This window comes from Rhinolophus sinicus, chromosome 1 (genome assembly GCF_057876585.1).
Source record: "Rhinolophus sinicus isolate RSI-liver-muscle chromosome 1, RSI-T2T, whole genome shotgun sequence".
In the NCBI taxonomy this organism is placed as follows: Eukaryota; Metazoa; Chordata; class Mammalia; order Chiroptera; family Rhinolophidae; genus Rhinolophus; species Rhinolophus sinicus.
In genome coordinates, this window is record NC_142501.1 from 21,501,771 (window position 1) to 21,520,122 (window position 18,352).

The window sequence follows — 18,352 nt, forward strand, 5'->3', positions numbered from 1 at the left end:
TGACCCTTAAAAATGGCAATTTCATAGGGCGCAACCTAAGACCAGGTACTAGTCATTATGGGGGAGGCAAATCAAGAAAGGTATGGACCATCCTCAATTCCTGTATAATGAGGGAAACAGACAACCCCGAGATCCAGGCCGGAGGTCATGGGGTGGGGGCAGGGAACAAGAGGAAAGCCATCCCGTCAGGCAGGGAGGCCAGACAAGGATCTCCCCAGAAAGTGACATTTAAACTGAGTTCTCGATGGGTAAGAGTTCATTTCAAATTGCTGATTTGTGGTCTGTTTTTTATCTCTTATAACCCCAAGACAGCTAATTTCGCTGCATACAAAATCACCATGATAATGCTTGCTTTGTGTATTTTTTTTTAATCATTTGAAAGTCACTTAGGGCTACCAAACATAATTGTTGGATCCTATTATAATTTAATTGCTGAAACTGAATATAATAATTAAACTTTGAAACTAAGGGAAATATTACATGGCAAAATTAATAGTTATGACTCAGCACTGACTATCTAACGAGAAAGCGTTCTCAGGGTAGCCATGTGTAGGTTAAAAATATACTATACGTTGGATGGCAGAAGACCATCTGGAAATCTATTCCCTGGTCTGCCCGGGGAATGGTCAGGGTATCGTCCTCACTGACGGCCTCACTGTTCCCTCTGTGCAGATTATGGGGCACACATGATTCTTACTAGGAACGTAAACATCAAACCCAACATTGCAGCTTAGAGTTGAGCACTCCCAGTCGTAAGCCTCTTTGCTCTCATTCACATTTGTGAACGTCACGGGCTGAGATCACCCCTGCATTCTCAAAAGGATATTCTCATACTGCTGATTCTGCATTAGAAAATGAGAAACGATTTATTTCAGGACATGCTTTACGGCTAAAATAAAAGCATCGGTGGTGATTTCTGACTTGATGCAAGATTCCATGCAGTTCATGATTTAGAATTGAAAAGGAAAAGAAAAAAGATGGTGAGTTCTTTACTTGGCGAGTCCAAAAATCCCTCTTTAAAAAAAAACAAAAACACTCTAAAAGTGTTTAATTGCTTTCCCTATTGAGAACAATAGTCCACGCATCCACCTCCAGAGGTGAAATTATGACCCCTGTTCTGTGTAACGCTTACAGACAATACAAACCCAAGTGCTACATGTAAGGCTGGCTTTAAATTTAAGATTCAAAAATTGCTTTTTAGTTAGGTTTCAGAAATATAACATCTCTATCTAACTAAATATTGTTTCTCTTGGAATAATGAAAGGCTGATCATCTTAATTTGGGAAATTGTGAACAAAATACCATTGACTAGCGCCATGGTACTTTTAGCAGGAGAACAAGATGCTGTAGGTTAGGTGAATTGGGGGGCACTACCCAGGAGTATTCAGCTGCCTAGTATCCGGAGATCCTCATTACAAATGAGTCCCCTATAAAGCTGTCACTGAGGGGAGGGAATTTGAGGACTCTGGGAAACCTCGGAAACTCCACAAAGAATATGGCATAGGAAAAAGCAAGTAGAAACAAGAGAGAACCATAACATAAGGTTTGCCCTGAGCGTCCTCCTGGGGATATGGGCTTGAAGAGGAGAGTTTGGTTTCCACAAACAAATAAGGCTTGAGTTTCGAACATACGCATCTGGGAGTATTAGCTCTCCAGCAAAGCTGCAGGTAGGTCATGGAAACCAGTGTTGCCTGGCAGTGCGTGCTCTGGAACTCGAGCAGCAATGTCCGTATGAGGTGCCAGATCACACTGCATGACCACCCCCAACACTGCCATTCACAGAGGCCTGTCCACAGCCTGTGTCAGGGGCACCCCAGTGCTGCCTCCAGGGAGGAAAGCGGGGATTCTTGGCACCCACGGAAGAAAAAGAAATGACCCCCCTTTTTCTTTCCTGGCTGGGTATATGATGTGGAATCTTTGTGTCAGGACAGAAACCACGGCTGATGCCTTCATTTCAGCCTCAGAGCACGTGTCCTGAGCTATCTGTTCCAGCGCTCCACTCCTTTTCCCGGGCACTGGTGGCACAGTGCACCGCGTTCTTTTCTTGTCTGCTGCCACCATCCTCATGAAGCTGCTCTTAATCAGATCAGCACTTACAAACGTTTCTACTTGCTAACGCCAGAGATTTCACCCAGGAAACCCAGCAAAAGTAGCCATTCCTCTGTGTGCCAGCCACTGCGCTAGGCACAGGGTTTTAGGTCTTTTTAGTCCTCGTGGCATCGGGCACTGCCCCCACCTTCTAAGGAATCTGCTTGACTCTGTGATACTGCTCTCGGGCTTCTTCCAACTCTGTCTCAGGTTGCCTCGTTGACTCCTTTCTGCCCCAGCCCTCAGTATTAACCTGCTTCCCTGAGGGGTGGTTCTTAGCCCTCTTCTGATTCACGCCTGAGCCACCTCCTCTGCTCCCGTCTCCCCAGCCTCCCTCCATATGGATGGATTTGCAGATCTGATTCTTACTTCTAATTTTCTCCTGGACATCTCCACCTGATTATCAAACTGAGCACATTCAAAAGGATTTCATGCAAAACCATGTCCCCTTCCAGTTAATGGCCTCTTTGTCTGTGACATTCTCCTGCTCACTCGTCTTCTATGGTGGATCAGTTAGCACATCCTCTGGATCCTTCCTCCTCAGAATCGTGGCTCCCTCGCTTATTCCCCCGTGACTCTACTTCAGCTCAGGTGCTTAGTTAGACTCTTGTTTGAATTTGCACCACAGCTCCCTGCCTCCCTGCAATTAGCCTCTGGCTAGTCCAGCCATCCAACCACCAGGTCCATCTCTGCAACACAGATTTGATTGTGTCACTCCCTACTTAAAAGCTGCCAGTGGATCCTAGCAGAGTAAGTCACAATCTTCCAAACCTACTGTATCAGCCCCCTCTCCCGCCAGTTACCCAAATCCACTACGTTATTTCTTATTTCCAGGCATGTGAGGATGTATATGGCGATTCTGCTGCTACAACAGCCTCTTCTGCCCTCTTTTGGCCACCTGGGAAATTCCTAATCATCCTTGAAGAGCCAGCTCAATCACCTATGGCAGGCAATCAGTGTTTGTTGAATGAATAAATGAATGAATGAGTGAATGAATGAATGAATGAATGAAGATTTGCCTCACCCTCTCATGCAAAATGAGACTCTCCCAGCTGAGTTCTCTGGAGACACTGTTCATATCTCTGTCACATTTGTCAGCGTTTGTGTTGTAGCTGTTCGTTGTATCAGACCAGGCCAGGAATAGCCATGCGTGGCTTTTGTGCTGCTCCTCGTCTCCCTCTCCCATGGCTGACATCACTCCCAGCCCTCTTTCCCAGCCAGCACAGACACAGGCTCAGAATCCTTCTCAGCACAGCACTTCAGACAGCCACTTTCAGCCGACTACAACTTACACGCAATTTAAGGTCTATGTGACAGCTCCTGAAGTAGTCCCTGAGTCTTTCCAACAGTAAGCTCAGTGAGCTTCCTCATATAACCACTCCGTTGCTGAAATAAGTGAAAAATGTGTTTTCTTTTTCTAATTTTTAATTTTGGGGATTTTTCTTAATACTAAATAAAATGTTGGTGTTTCACTCTTATGTTAGCTATGTATTGTTTCATGTTACCAATAAATCTGCTCAGGAGCATGTATTCATGACAAGAGATGAGCAAGATGATTTGTTGAAATCCATTGTCATTCTTTGCAAAGAATTCTTCACACACATGCACATTCGGTGCACGAAACCACTGTCTGCGCCTGCCATAGCCCTCTCTTTCCAGAATTCAGCTCACTGCTTTGCCTTAAAATCAACACACGGCGTGTTGTTTCTTCTAGCCTTGCCTTTGATTTATCTTGCATGTTTTTAAGAGTTGGTTGGATAAAGCATGGAAAAGATGAAAGTGTACCTAACCTTACATTCCAATTTCATAATATCTCTTTGGCAGTCACACACAAAAAACCCTCATGAGTCTGGGTAATTCTAAAACTAGTTAAAAAGCACTTCAAGAGAGCTGCTTTTTTCTTTACTGTATGAAACATTTAATAAATATTAAGTGGTAATACTCTTAGTAATCCATTCTCTTTACCTTTGAAACAGGTATAGTAACTATCAAAAACATGTCAAAATCAGGACAACATGAAACATGGTTTCGGTGGCTCAAGTGAAAAATGCAGTGTAATTCCCATTATTGAGTTCAATGACTTTCATTCCCGCCATCCAACTAAAAGCCTTCTTTGATTCTGGTCACGTCAGAATTTAAAAATGGAAAATTGAATAATATAGATGAAGAAATCAAGACAGTTTATATTTTCTCCCAATTCCCTTAATATACATAAGTTGTGGAACACTCAAAGTGGAAGGTTCTTGCGTGTCAGTCATAAGACTGCCACTCAGTAAACAGAATGAAGAGAAAACAGAAAAAGAAAAGGAGAGACGGGTCTGTAAAAGCCTGCAGCATTTTAAACTCACAGTGTCACTGCCTCTACATACAGCTGTAATGCCTATGCTCTGTTTACTTTTTAATGAATTTATGCTGTTGGTGAATTATTGAAGTGATTTCCACTCACCTTTTTATGTATTTTCTTTCCTGTTATGTTCTCACCTTGTCTCGTCTGGAAAATCCATCAGGCTAACTGTCAGGTAGGTTCTTCCTGATGTTCAGTGTGATTGTGAGGGGGCATCCATAGTAGGAAATGAAGTAAACAGACTGCTGGTGACCTGTGACGAATGATAAAACTAAACAAAAAAGGCACATCCTAAATTACAGAGGAACTTTGCAGATGCATGAAACTGGAGAAGCTGGAAATTCTAAGCACGTGAAGCCAGTGTGAACGTCTGTCATAAGAACTTAGCCTAAGGGACTAGAGCAGCGCTAAACCATAAAGTAGGTTACCTGGACTGTCCCATTTTGCTGTCGCTCAAAATGCAGACTGCTCCTGGAGGGCTTAATTGTTACAGAGTGGTACTATATTCTAGGGGGTCACAAGTGATTCTGCTGTAAATGTACTACCAGCTTTCACAGCTTTGGCCAGGCTCGAGAAAAATTCACAAAGACCTGTAAATCCCTATTTTAAGTACATATGCAGACGTACATTGTGCCTTGAAGAAAGAGAGTGACTAGGAAAGAAGGAAGCATGGTGGCATATATTTTGTTAATGCTAAGCTCACCCTTGGAGTTAAATCTGACATGGTTTAACTCTAGTCAAAAGAACTGTCGCTTGAAATTGCAGTAGGAGACAGGGCTGTTCGTTTCTCCCTTTGGTGTCAGAGGAAAGGAGGATTCCTTCACCCACATGAAGCAGAACAAGCTCTTTTTAGATCCTCAAGTGCAAGACACTTTATAAGCCCAAACCATAGCTAAGCCCAGGAGAAGAGAGACATACATTTAAATTAGAGCGTGTTTGGTGTGTGTTTGATGTATGTAGGTATGTGTGTGTGTTTGTGTGTGTGTGTGTGTGTGTTTGTGTGTGTGTGTGTTTGTGTGTGTGTGGTTTTTAACTCGAACTCATTTTTATCTTTCAAAAGGAAAAATTATGTGCTTCAGTTGCCATGCAACACAACTGCTCTAACAGCTTTCTAATTTTAATTTCAGAAGTCTACAGAGCAAATGAAGAAGGTCCCTACTATTATTCTTTCAGTCTCTTATAAAGGAGTCAAATTTATTGACGCAACAAATAAGGTAGGTATCGCACGTCGCTGTAGTTTAGACACCAGATACAGTCCTGAGTATACGAGTATGACCCAGCATCCTTTGCTTCCCATCATGCCCAATATCCCCCGTTTTAATCGTTCCCTAGCCCCCAGCGTCATGCTCCCCAAACACAACAGCTGATACACACATACACACACACTCACACACACACACACACACACACACACACACACTCGGACAAGTATACAGAAAGGCACGTTTTACTTGGGGGACTTGATCGAGGATTCTTATACATATTTTGCTTTCACTTGTCCATGGTGCCATCTCTAATAGACTGTGGCCACTTGTTATCTGGCATATTTCTCTGGTTCCACAGAACATTAAAACAGAAAAAAAATATTATGTATAGAATGAAAATGCAGCAATGTTATCATTTTTCCATCAGAGGAACTGTTACCAGGTGAAAGGCTAAAACATTTGTCTTTCCATTTCTCTAGATATATATATGTCCTTTCTTTTCATACATGCAATGAATACTTGACACAAGGGACACCTCCTCTGACTTTGATATTTTATAATTGTAATAATTCTCAGCTACTGAGATGGAAGAGAGTTTCAACTGTATTGTTTTCTGAAGAGACGCAATCAGAAAAGAAGCCCAGGCCATTCTTGGGACTCTGGTGGGACTTTGTATTCACAGTGGGAAGACAAAGTCCCTAAGGTCAAGTGTGGACAGCTGGGTTGCATTTTACTTAAACAGTGTCCTAGAATTCCTTTCTTGGTGGAGATGATGGCATGCCGGGGCTAGACTAGAAAGCTTGGGTGTGACCACTCGCACTCTCCAGGAACTCAAAGCTGACTGGCTCCTCCTCACAAAACCCCGCAATGTCCATGTGTTTTATTTCTACATCCTTCCAACTGATAAAGTGTGGAAGGAGGGGAAATGAGGCGATCCCCATTGGTGAATACCATTTGTTCTCTGGACTGCCCACCGGACCTCCCACCTGGACCCACTCCATTTTGGAGAAAGAGAGCAGAAAGTCATGGAACAGGTAAACTTAAACTATGACATCTTTGGGCCAGAGCAGCTAGATTCAGATACTGGGGGATGTCTCATGGGCAGTGACCCTTGGATCAGAAATCTGAGCATCTGACTCAACCAATTCGAAGTTTTCTTGATTTTATTTTTTTCTGTAACGAAGGAGGTTACAGCATTAGCCATCAGATGTACTCAAGCTCCCAAAATCTACTTAGGAAAACACCCTCCCAGTTTTGGAAACAGTTCTGAAAATCAAGCAGAATGCCGATACCCAGGCACAGTCATGCTGGCTGACAGCATTCAAAGCATCTCCAAGTCAGATGCCTGTTAGTTTCAACTCTGCAATGTCTTGGTGGCAGCTGTTGTTGTCAGATTATAATTGTGGAGACCTTGTCAGAAAAATCCCAATTGATTTGCTTTTTTTATTTCTTGGAAGCATATTTACTGGTGCATAAACTTACATTATCCTTACACTAGAGTCAGTTGATTTAAAAAGTTTCAAGACTTTATGAAACTCTCATTGAAGATATCATTGCTATCGCTGTATGTACATTTCAAGAAAGGCTTTGGCATTTGGATTTTTTTCCCTAACCTGGAACAACTGTTTCTACCCCCATTTGCATTTGAAAACCATGAATAGCAACATATTTTCAGTGTATGAGTTTAGCAACTCTCAGATTAACCACCTTAGCAGGCTTCGATTCTGACAATTTCTACATGAGTGGTATTTGCCCTGAGAAGTTCCCAGAGTCTTAAGGCTGTCATTCCACGAAACTGATGGTACAACAGGATGTGTCTGTATAAATAGCATCCTCTCTAACCCACTCCCCATGATCAGAGGAATGAGAGAGGGCTCTGTCAGTTCTGTTGCATTTTGCTTATGGATACCTCAAGGGCCATAGAACTCGATTATACCTTGAGGAGACGCTTCCACTTCATCGCCATTAATTAGATCCATGATTTACCCATGGATCTCTGCTCACAGATGACTACTCTTTGGAAGTATAAGCACCAAACGATATACAAAAGATAGTTCTGTGTGAATAAAGACACTAAATAAAGGTCAGCATATCTTTCAAGTCCTTGCACTACGGTCGTCAGCATAGTTTTAAAATCTAGAGCAAAGGCAAAAGCATATGTTGCTGGCAGGTGGAGCCAGCCTCTGTATGACTGTGTGACATGTGCCTGGAGTCTTCAGGAATTTGGGAACATTACTTCAACACTGATGGATATACAGGGTCGCCATCCCAGTGACCTGGGGTAGCTGATCTCCCCCCGTGTTACAGGATACGGAGAGAGTGGATGGCTCGGGTGATAGTCTAGTAGTTGCTGTGTGAGAAGCCAAAGGAGAGAGATTGTATTTAGGAGAGAAGAAAGGCCACACTGGTGGAGGTGGACCGTAAAAGGCTGAGAAACACTACCACCACTGGGGCTCAAGGACTGGTGTCAAAAGTCATGGAGGACCCATAGTTGAAGGAACAGCCTCAAGCCGTGATGTGGAAGGAGCTGTGCTCATACATCTAGATTCTAGCAATGTCTGCAGTGGCATCTTACTAGGCCACTTTGTTCTGTGGGAAAGCCCGACCTCCAATTAACGCCCACAGCAGGAAAGGAGGAGACTGATATAAATTCCAGAGTCCTGCTGTCAGTGTGTACCAGAGATTTCTCCCCAAGGACGTGGTGTGTTGATGGCCACTTTGATTTGAAGGGAAGGACGTGGGACATGTAGACTTACCTGAAGACTAAACGCATAACAAGGCACAACCAAAAGTCACACCTTCACATTCATATTTGATGTTTTTACTGTATTGTATTCTTCAGCAGGCCTCTCCTAACTATCGCATGTCTTTAACCCTGCCCTGGTACGGCAGAGGGGTAGTTCCACCTGCACTGGACAGGTAGAGTCAGGGAAAACCTCAGACCCTTCCCTGAGGCACTGCCCTGCCGTCATACAGCCACCTGGTCATGAAGAACTACAACTTGACTTTCCCACCCCCTAGACTAACACATTTTTTTTGTTACTCCACAGCTCCTTTCCACCAATTAGTTTGAAGTGCAATGGATAATTGATTATGTGTTAATTACTCTTCCATTCCTCTTAGCCCTCATTAGACTGTGTGAAAGATGGACCCTCTCACAAAGCAATTCTTTCGTTTTGCTCTAATAAATAAGTGTCTTTGGCTGAGTTCAAGGGGAAGGGTTCCGTTCGGAGTTATAAACTCAAATTTATTGCCTAGCAACTTAGGAAACGAATCACTAATCCTGATTCAAGAAGGAAGAAGTGGAAAATAATCTTGAATTAAAAGTGGAAATTGGAATCGATTTGGTACTAAAATGTTGTAGCTAAAGCACATCAGCTTTCCGTAGCTCCATAGCCCAGAGGCAGCAGTAGCATGGCATTCAGCCCAGAGGACTACAACTCTGTAGTTACAGACCCACCTTCCAGTCAGCAGGATCTTCCAGAGGTGACATCACCCCCACATCCAGCGTGTGGCTGAGGGGGGGTTGCTCCAACCCCCTCCTCAGCCCTCCCACCCAGCCAAATTAGGAACGGTCAGTGCCCGAGCTAGTTTTCTGTTCACTTGTTTTGCATATCAACTTCAAACAGGGATTATGCTATTTATTGGGGCGCAAAATAATTTAGAACATTTGCCTACACAAGCGCCTGTTTGTTTTTTATAGCACATCCTTCTCCTGAGAATCTCGGAGTCAAATTAAGAGCCCGTAAACATGTACGCTTTCTCATCTGCATCCCCACCCTACAGTTGTCTGCAGTTAGTCTGGGGCCAGGGCTGCTGCTTCTGTTTGGGGGGCCCCTCTCCAGAGGGGCATTCTCTCAGGAAAGGCCTGGCCTGAGGCAGAGACTGAGGAGAAATCCCTGCCTGTCAGAGCCCAGAGAGGAAAGCAGGGAGAAGCTGATTTCTAGGCTCCGTCACTTCATTATCACACATCCTTAGAACCCATTAATTGGCTGCACCAAAAATCGTATTCTACACCTGCCAGCCAGACACCTCTTTAAGCTGTTTCTCCACATGATGAAAGGCAACAGGTGGAAAAACAGTCTCTCCCTGTTGAAGGGAACTGAGCTGCCAAACTTTCTATCCCAAAGAAGGGACAAGGTGAACCCCTCCCCATTCCTTCTCTTGAGCCTTTTAAAAGCTCTAGTCTCCTTAAAACATGCTTAGATGAGGAGGCTCAGCAATATGAGGAGTTAATTATGAACTGTCCCTCATGATGACATCAGAGTAATGGCAGTGTTTCAGTGGTGAGATCCCAGGTCTTTACCACATTCTAGCACCACAGAAGTTCTGTTCAAAAATACCTCCCTACACAGACCATCAATATGCATTCATTCAACAGCATATTATTTGAGTGCCGATCGAGATGATAAAATATCAAATATTCTTAATTGAGTATAGAATATTTGTGTTAGCCTGCCTCCCCTCTAGTTTAGACCATGGGAACACAGGAATGAAAATTTCAACAATGGGAGAGGAGGCTAATTTTGGGACATGGAGCAGCACAGAGGCGGGTAGCCTGGACGGGCAGTTAAAAGACAGCCCTAGGAGCCCAGCCCGGTGGCTCAGGCGGTGAGAGCGCTGTGCTCCTATGCTGTGAACTGCTGTGAGCGGCCGACAGACGACTGGTGACCGACTGCCTCAGCGGCTCATAACAAACACCAGCATAGGCCTGGGAGCTGTGCCTTACACAGCTAGACTGAGAAACAGTGGCTTGAACCGGAGGGGAGCAGGAGGAGCAGAAGGGGGAGGGGGAGACAAACAGCCCTCTGCTCCTAGGGAATAGAGAAGTGGCAGGGGCAGGGGTCCAGAAAATTGGGGGAGGGTCAGTAAACACAGTAAAAATGTCTTAATCCATTTGGGCTGCTGTAACAAATTACCATAGACTGAGTAGCTTAAACAATAAACATTTATTTCTCACGGTTCTACAGGCTGGGAAGTCCAAGAAACAGTCACCAGCAGGTACTGTGTCTGAGGAGAACCCATTTCCTGGTTCATAGATGGCCATCTTCCTTCTGTGTTTTCACATGCCAGAGAGCACTAGCTAGCTCAGCATACGGGCACTAATCCTACGCATTAGGGGTCCACCCTCATGACCCAGTCATCTCTCAAAGGCCTCACCTCCAAAACCATCACATTGGGAATTAAGATTTCTTTTTTTTTAAATAATTTATTTTTTTTTAATTACAGTTAACATACAATATTATATTAGTTTTAGGTGTACAACGTAGTGATCAAACATTTACATAACTTATGAAATGATCACCCTGATAAATCTAGTAACAATCTAACACTATGCATAGTTATTACAATATTGTTGATGTTGTTTCCTAGGCTACTTTACATCCTCATGACTACTTTGTAACTACCAATTTGTACTTCTTAATCCCTTTTCCTTTTTCACCAACACCTTCCAACTCCCCTCCCATCTGGCAGGCATCAAAATGTTCTCTGTATTTATGAGTTTCATTTATTTTATTTTTTGTTTTGTTCATTTATTTTATTTTTTAAATTCCACATATAAATGAAATTGTATGTATTTGTCTTTCTCTGACTTATTTTATTAAGCATAATACTCTCTGGGTCCATCTGTGTTGTTGCAGATGACAAGATTCAATTTTTTTATGGCTGAGTAATATTTCATTGTGTGGAATAGTCTTTATCCATTCATCTATTGATGGATGCTAAGGTTGCTTCCGTATCTTGGCTATTGTAAATAATGCTGCATGAAATAAACATAAGGATGCATATGTCTTTTCAAATTAGTGTTTTGGGTTTCTTTGGGTAAATACCCTGAAGTGGGATTACTGGGTCCTTCTTTGTCTCTTTGTTTTAAAGTCTATTTTGTTTTAATAGACTTTGTTTTAAAGTCTATTTTGTCTGGTATAAGTATTACTACCCCAGCCTTTTATTCTTTTCATTTCCATTTGCATGAAATATCTTCTACCATCCCTTTGCTTTCAGTCTGTGTATGTCTTTTGATCTGAAATGAATTCTTTTGTACGTAGCATATGGAAGGGTCTTATTTTCTTATCCATTCAGCCACCCTATTTCTTTTGATTGGAGCATTTAATCCATTTATATTTAAAGTAATTGTTGATAGATATGTAGTTATTGCCATCTTGTTATTCATATTTTTTTTCTTCTTAAAGAAGTCACTTTAACATTTCTTGTAATACTGGTTTGATGGTGATAAACTCCTTTAGCTTTTTCTTGTCTGAGAAGCTCTTTATCTTCAATTCTAAATAATAGCTTTGCTGGGTAGAGTCATCATGGTTGTAGATCCTTGCTTTACATTACTTTGGATATTTCATGCCAATCATTTCTAGCCTGCAAAGTTGCTGTTGAGAATCAGTTGACAATCTTAGGGAGAGCTCCCTCATAGGTAATTAACTGCTTTTCTCTTGCTGCTTTTAATATTCTTTCTTTGTCTTTAACCTTTGATGGTTTCATTATGATGTATCTTGGTGTGGGCCTCTTTGGGTTTATCTTGTTTGGGACTCTATGTGCTTACTGGGCTTATGTGTCTATTTCCTTCACCAGGTTAGGGAAGTTTTTTTGTCGTTATTTCTTCAAATAGGTTTTCAATTTCTGCTCTTTCTCTTCTCCTTCTAGTGCTCCTATGATGCGAATGTTGGTATGTTTGATGTTGTCCCAGAAACTCCTTAAAGTATCTTTAGTTTTATGAATTGTTGTTTTCTTTTTGCTGTTCTGATTGGGTGTTTTCTGCTACCTTGTCTTCCAAATTGCTGAGTCAGTCCTCTGCTTCATCTAATCTATTATTGATTCCCTCTCATGTATTCTTCATTTCAGTTATTATATTCTTCATTTCTGACTGGTTCTTTTTATGTTTTCTATTTCCGTTTTTATGTTTCCTATCTCTTTGTTGAAGTTCTCACTGAGATCATTGAATATCCTTATAACCAGTGTTTTGAACTCTGTATCCAGTAGATTGGTTTTCTCCATTTTGTTTATTTTTCTGGAGTTTTGTTCTCTTCTTTCATTTGAGACATATTTTTTTGTCGCCTCATTTTAGCTGCCTCCCTGTTTTTGTTTCTATGTATTAGGTAGGGCTGCTATGTCTCCCAGTCTTTGTAGAGTGGTCTTATGTAGTAGGTATCCTATGGGGCCCAGTGGTGCAGTCTCCCTGGTTACCTGAGCTGGATGCTCCAGGTATGCCCCTTATGTGAGTTGTGCGTGCCCTCCTATTATAGTTGAAACTTGATTGCTATTGGCACATCAATGGGAGGGATTTACCCTCTGGTTGATTGGTTGTGAGGACTGGCCTGGACTACAGTGGAAAAGCTGTTGTGCAGGGGCTGATCCTACAGAGCAGGATTCACTTTAGTGGGGCTCTGGTGCCTGCCCAGTCTGCCCTGGTATGTCGTTTTTAGAGGTGGTGCTCCAGTGTGGTCTGAAGCTGGCTACTGGGTATGTTGGTTTTGAGGCCTCTTTGGAGGAACTCTGGTGCAGGCCAAGGTCAATTGCTGCCTGTGCCCTGCCGGGGGTCATTTGTTTTGTGCTACAAAGTGATCTGCAGATGGTTGCTATTTGTGCTGGGCTTGGAGGTACCTGAGAGAGGCTAAGCTGTGAGCTGAGGCCAGCTGTCACTAGTGCTGGGCTTGGGGCTACTTAGCAAGAGGTACAAGGCATACCAAGGCCAGATGCTGCTTGTTGGGGGTGTGTGAACCTTTGAGAGATTTTAGGAAGGTCAGCAGCATGAGACAAGACAGGCTGTTTGTATGGAAAAGCTACTGGAAGTGGCTTGCGTGGGCCCACAAGTTGAGTGGGGTGGAATCTCAGGGAATCACCAGGGTGAAGTGAATGAACAGTGTTAGGTAGGTTGATGGAGACTCAGATATGGTGTCTGCCTCTGTCTGCACACTGGGTTGGGGGAGGGCTCAACAAAGGAACAGTGGCTTCTGCCAGCACATCTGTCTGGGAAAAAGCTGCCCCTCCAGCACTTGCTCTGAAGCCTGACAATTCACTGCCTCCCTAAATGTCCTTGGCACCTTTTGAGCTGCTGCCCCAGCACTGGAGTGCAGAGCAAGTGAGTCCCTCAGTGAGTGAGTCCATGCACAAACTCTTTAAAAGGAAAGCCTGGGACTCCAGCAGCCCTCCATCTCACTCAGCCACAACCTCTGCTGGTTTTCACAGCCAGAAGTTTTGGGGACGTCTCTTCCTGGCACTGGAACCCTGGGATGGGGGCCTGGTATGGGGCTGGAACCCCTTGCTCTTCAGGGAGGACTTCCACAGCTGAGATATCCCTTCTGATTTTTAATTGCCACACGTGTGTGTGAGACCAGCCTGTTCCGCATCTCCATCCCTCCTACCAGTCTGGATATGGCTTCTGTATGTCCTTAGTTATAGGACTTCTGTTCAGCTAGACTTCAGGCAGTTCTCAGTGGTGGTCGTTCTGTAGTTTAGTTGTAATTTTGATGTGGTTATGGGAGGAGGTAAGCACGGTGTTCACCTACTCCATCATTTTGATAAGAAGCCAAGATTTCCAGACATGTATTGGGGAGGACACAGGCATACAATCCATAATAAAGGGAAACCGCCAAAGATATACTTTACCTACTTTATAGTTTTGCCCAGGGCTACGATGCTGTCACTCTTGAAAATCAAGAGTGGCATCTTGTGAATTGACAAGATTCAAGAAATTCAGTGCAATAAAAATCACAGGGCACTTTTCATTGTAATACTTTTCCAAGAAGTTGATCTACCTTATGCTAGCAAATGATCTCAAGAACACAAAATGCCAATTTAGTTAACAGAGCTGATGCTCTATTTTCAGCAACCATACATCCTGCACAGGTGAGACCAAATCCACACAATCTTCCTGAGGTAATGACAGCCCCCAATTAAAATGATGGTGGAGGCTCTCGGCACCTGTTAACATCATACCTGTAAAGACTATGTAGATCTTATTATTTTAAAATTTATGTTTAGACACACTAGTTCCTAATTTAGATTTCTGCTTGAAGAAATGCTATCTGAATGTCAGAAGAGGATCAAGACCTTCTGTTTTGAAACTGTATCTTGCAATAGAATGTTACTTGTTTAGGGGATTCTAATTTCAATTTGAGTTATTTTTGACAAAACACTTCATGTAGTGTCAGCATACAGGGACGTGGTGAAGAATGTCTTGATTTTATTTTATTTTATGTGTTAATTCTGTAATTGCGTCCCAGCCACTCAGCTTAGTAGAGTGAGGGACATGAAGTACTTGCTGGGGATGCTGGTAGGGAAGGACATTTTGTAAACGTTTTTAGGCATTGGTGGGTATACATGGAGCATTATATTGCCAACAGGTTAATTAAGACTGTGCAATTAAAAAGTAACTAGGGTAACTAAAGTTTTGAGGATTTTATATATGACAACTGCAGAAAACATAAATGGGATATTATAAGATTAAAAATAGTTGCAGGATTATGTGAAATTTTTTGCTTTTTAATATATCTATGTTTCCAAAGAAGTTTGCAGAAGGAAACTTCTGGAAGCCAGAATGATGCTCCTTCATTATTGTATGTTTCAGGATAATGGTACTTAAACCTTTCCTCACTTATCTCCCACCAGTTGTTCTTAGAGGCAGGTAGGGATAAGAGGACTGGCAGGGAGATGGCATGAAGAAATGCTACAGAGGAAAAAGTGAAATGATACTAAACCAATGATAGAGAGATGGGAATGAGGAGCATAGCAATGTATTTGAAAGAGCCTGAGCTCTACAGTCAGACAACCCCAAATTTCAGTCCCAGTTCCACCATGTGCCCTGTGGAAGGCACTTCTACTCTCTGAGTACCAGTTTCCTCACCTGTAAGTTGATGATAACCACAGCACTCACTCATAATTATATACAGTGGGTGTAGTTAGTAAAGTATTGTCATCCACAGGGCCCTGTATCAAGCAAGGCATCCAAGGCCTAAATAGTGCAATGTGGTGTTTTCCTCATCCCTTCCCCACACCTTAGCTTCCATGGAGTCTCCAAGAGACAGCACCTTAACGCTTCCACCGGCCTGCTGCCTTCTGTATCTGCCTTTGCTCTGGGGGAGGAGGACAGGGCACAAGACAGTTGGCAGCAAGATGGTGAAGGGTCAGCTTCCTCAGAGCAGAGTTCCTCCCAGCATGCAGAACGTGACAGTTCATCGCTTCCGGACAGAGTTAGCAGGAAGCAGCGTTACCTATCTACAGGTGTAGTGTGGAATGGAAACAGTAAAATGATTAGTAATTACTTTTTTTTTAAAAAGTGTCTGGCACCCACACTGCTTCTGTGCATAGCACCTGGTGATGAGAACCACCGTTCCAGGACATGACTATTTTGGGTTGTTATTAATTAAATGAAAACATTCCTTCCAGACCTGGCGTACATGTACCCACAGATAGAATGTTGGATTACTTTGAATGTTGCTGGTCTAGAACATTCTAGAAAGGGAGAAAGCAGCTGCTTCTCAGGTCATTTGCCTTGGTTCTAAAATGTGCCTGTTTGCAAAGGAAAACAATGATCATTTGTTATTTTTTCCAGAACATAATTGCTGAACATGAAATTCGTAATATCTCCTGTGCTGCCCAGGACCCAGAAGATCTCTCAACATTTGCTTATATCACAAAAGATTTGAAGTCAAATCACCACTACTGTCACGTGTTTACTGCCTTTGATGTGGTGAGTAACTACCCTCTTTGGACAGATTTAATATTTCCCCAAAGGTACCTGGATTTTATTGAAAGCCCAGCTTATAATTAAGATGCGTGGCTTGTTTACCAAGTATTAAGGTATACCTAGCGTAAGGTATAGTGAGACTCAGCTTTTCTGAGCTTTGTCTATAAAACTCCGCTTCTACCTAGTACCTGAACTGTCTTTGCTCAGCTACTAACTACACTTTTCAGATTTGACGAATTACCTTTCTTCGGATATCAAAATACAGTAAATGTCTTCCCAGCCTCCTTTTTCCTTCACTATGTCTGTTGGTTTCTCTGGTAGCCATTTCTAAATAGTAGAGTATAATAATCTGCTATTATTAGTAGTTAAATTACACAGCTGCCATACAGAAAACCACAAATATTGTGTGAGGCACTGAAATTTATTTTTCTTCCAAACAAATCTAGATTATTACACCCAATTCTACAAAGTAACAAGGTTTTCTTTAAGATGTGTATATATGTAACCATGAAATAATTTATAATCAGAAGAATTCTAAAATGTGGCTTTAACAATTCTGCTGTGCTCAGTGTATTTGAAATACACATATTTAAAGAAGTACATAGAAATTGCAGTGTAATATATTCTTGGGAGGCCAGCCCACAGTTCTACGTCCTGGGTAAGGCTGCTAGAAACAATCTTTGTCAGGTCTGACAAACACCCATGAACAAAGGACCATCGTAATGCAAAATTTGCACCATTCTAACGTATGTTAGGCTCATGCCCAGAGCGTTTGTATCACGCTGCGCGTGGCTCATCCCTTTCAGTTTTTGAAAAAATTCCTTCTATCTTGGGAGGCATGAGGAAAGTAATATAAAAGTGACATGTGGTGGCAGTAAGGACGGCAAAGCAAAGCTCTCAAAGGCCACTCTAAATATCTCTGGATGTGTTTGTTTGCATGGGATCGGCGGAGTTGATTAAAACCATCTCAGCATTAGGTTTCTGGTGCCTTAAGCATAACTTGTCATTCTTGACAAGTGCAATTGTTTCTTTTTTTTTTTCACAGTGAAAATAATTTTATATTTAGAATTAGCCAGCTGGACTCAGTTTAGATGATCTCAATTTTGTTGGCAACATCCAAAGCATCATAGTCAGGTGCCAGTCAAACATATGCCTTCTTCTCTCCATCAGGCCTGATCAGGGTGTTGACCTTGGCCACGTCAATGTCACAGAGCTCGTTCACAGGCTGTTTGATGTGGTGCTTGTTGACCTTGACATTCACAATGAACACAGTGTATGTTGTCTTCTATCTTCTGCATGGCTGACTTGGTAGTTAGGGGGCCTTGATGATGGCACAGTGGTCAAGCTTGTTACTCCAGGGGGCGCTCTTCCGAGGGTGTTTCGGCTGCCTTTGGAGCCCCAGTGTGTTGGGCCTTTGGAAGGTGAGTGATGTGCGGATCTTCTCTTTCTGTGGCCGTGGATGCCTTTCAGCACTGCTTTCTTTAGTTTCAAAGCCTTTGCTTTGGCTTCAGCTTAGGGAGGGGCAGGGGCTTCCTTCTTTGCTATCAGCGAAGGCCAATTGTTTCTTCAAACAGCAAAATTCCGTTCTATCCACATATATTTTGGTTTGCATGAAACACCTCTCTCTGTGGGAGTTGGATTGGTGTCCTAGAAGGAGGAAGCAGGTCAGAGTTCACCTCCCAGCACAGCTCCCTGATCTTAGACAAGTTGCAGGACTTTCCTGAGTTTCATTTCCATTGTGTATAAAACAGGTACAAGGATTTATACCTCACAGGTTTTCATCAGGATTGAAATGAAGGAACATATGTGGGGTGCCGCATAAATAATAGGTGTTCAATATTCGTTCCATCCCCACTTGTTTTCTCTCCTTGCCCACTGACATCACAAAGGGCAGCCTGGCCCCTTTTTCTGCTAAAAGACATAAGATAGATTTGCCAAAACTGTATTTATGGTCCAAAGTTTTCCCACTGCCTTTGTAAAAGAACTGAAAAGTATGGGTGGCCAGTTAGCTCAGTTGGT

The 18,352-nt window shown here is 42.7% G+C and overlaps 1 protein-coding gene across 22 annotated transcripts in view; it reads left to right on the forward strand.

Moving 5' to 3' along the window:
* The window catches only part of ANKS1B (ankyrin repeat and sterile alpha motif domain containing 1B), an 895,010-nt gene that overhangs the window by 849,116 nt on the left and 27,542 nt on the right, over positions 1 to 18,352 (forward strand). For 10 of the 22 annotated variants that reach the window (XM_088797361.1, XM_074326202.2, XM_074326203.2 and 7 more), the window contains 3 exons: positions 4,596 to 4,607; positions 5,560 to 5,646; positions 16,199 to 16,336. In XM_088797361.1, the coding sequence (XP_088653487.1) occupies positions 4,596 to 4,607; positions 5,560 to 5,646; positions 16,199 to 16,336 (237 nt within the window). Of the gene's footprint in view, positions 1 to 2,922; positions 4,548 to 4,595; positions 4,608 to 5,539; positions 5,647 to 16,198; positions 16,337 to 18,352 lie in introns of those variants that run through there. The other 12 variants (XM_074326196.2, XM_074326197.2, XM_074326191.2 and 9 more) reach the window with 10 other exon arrangements.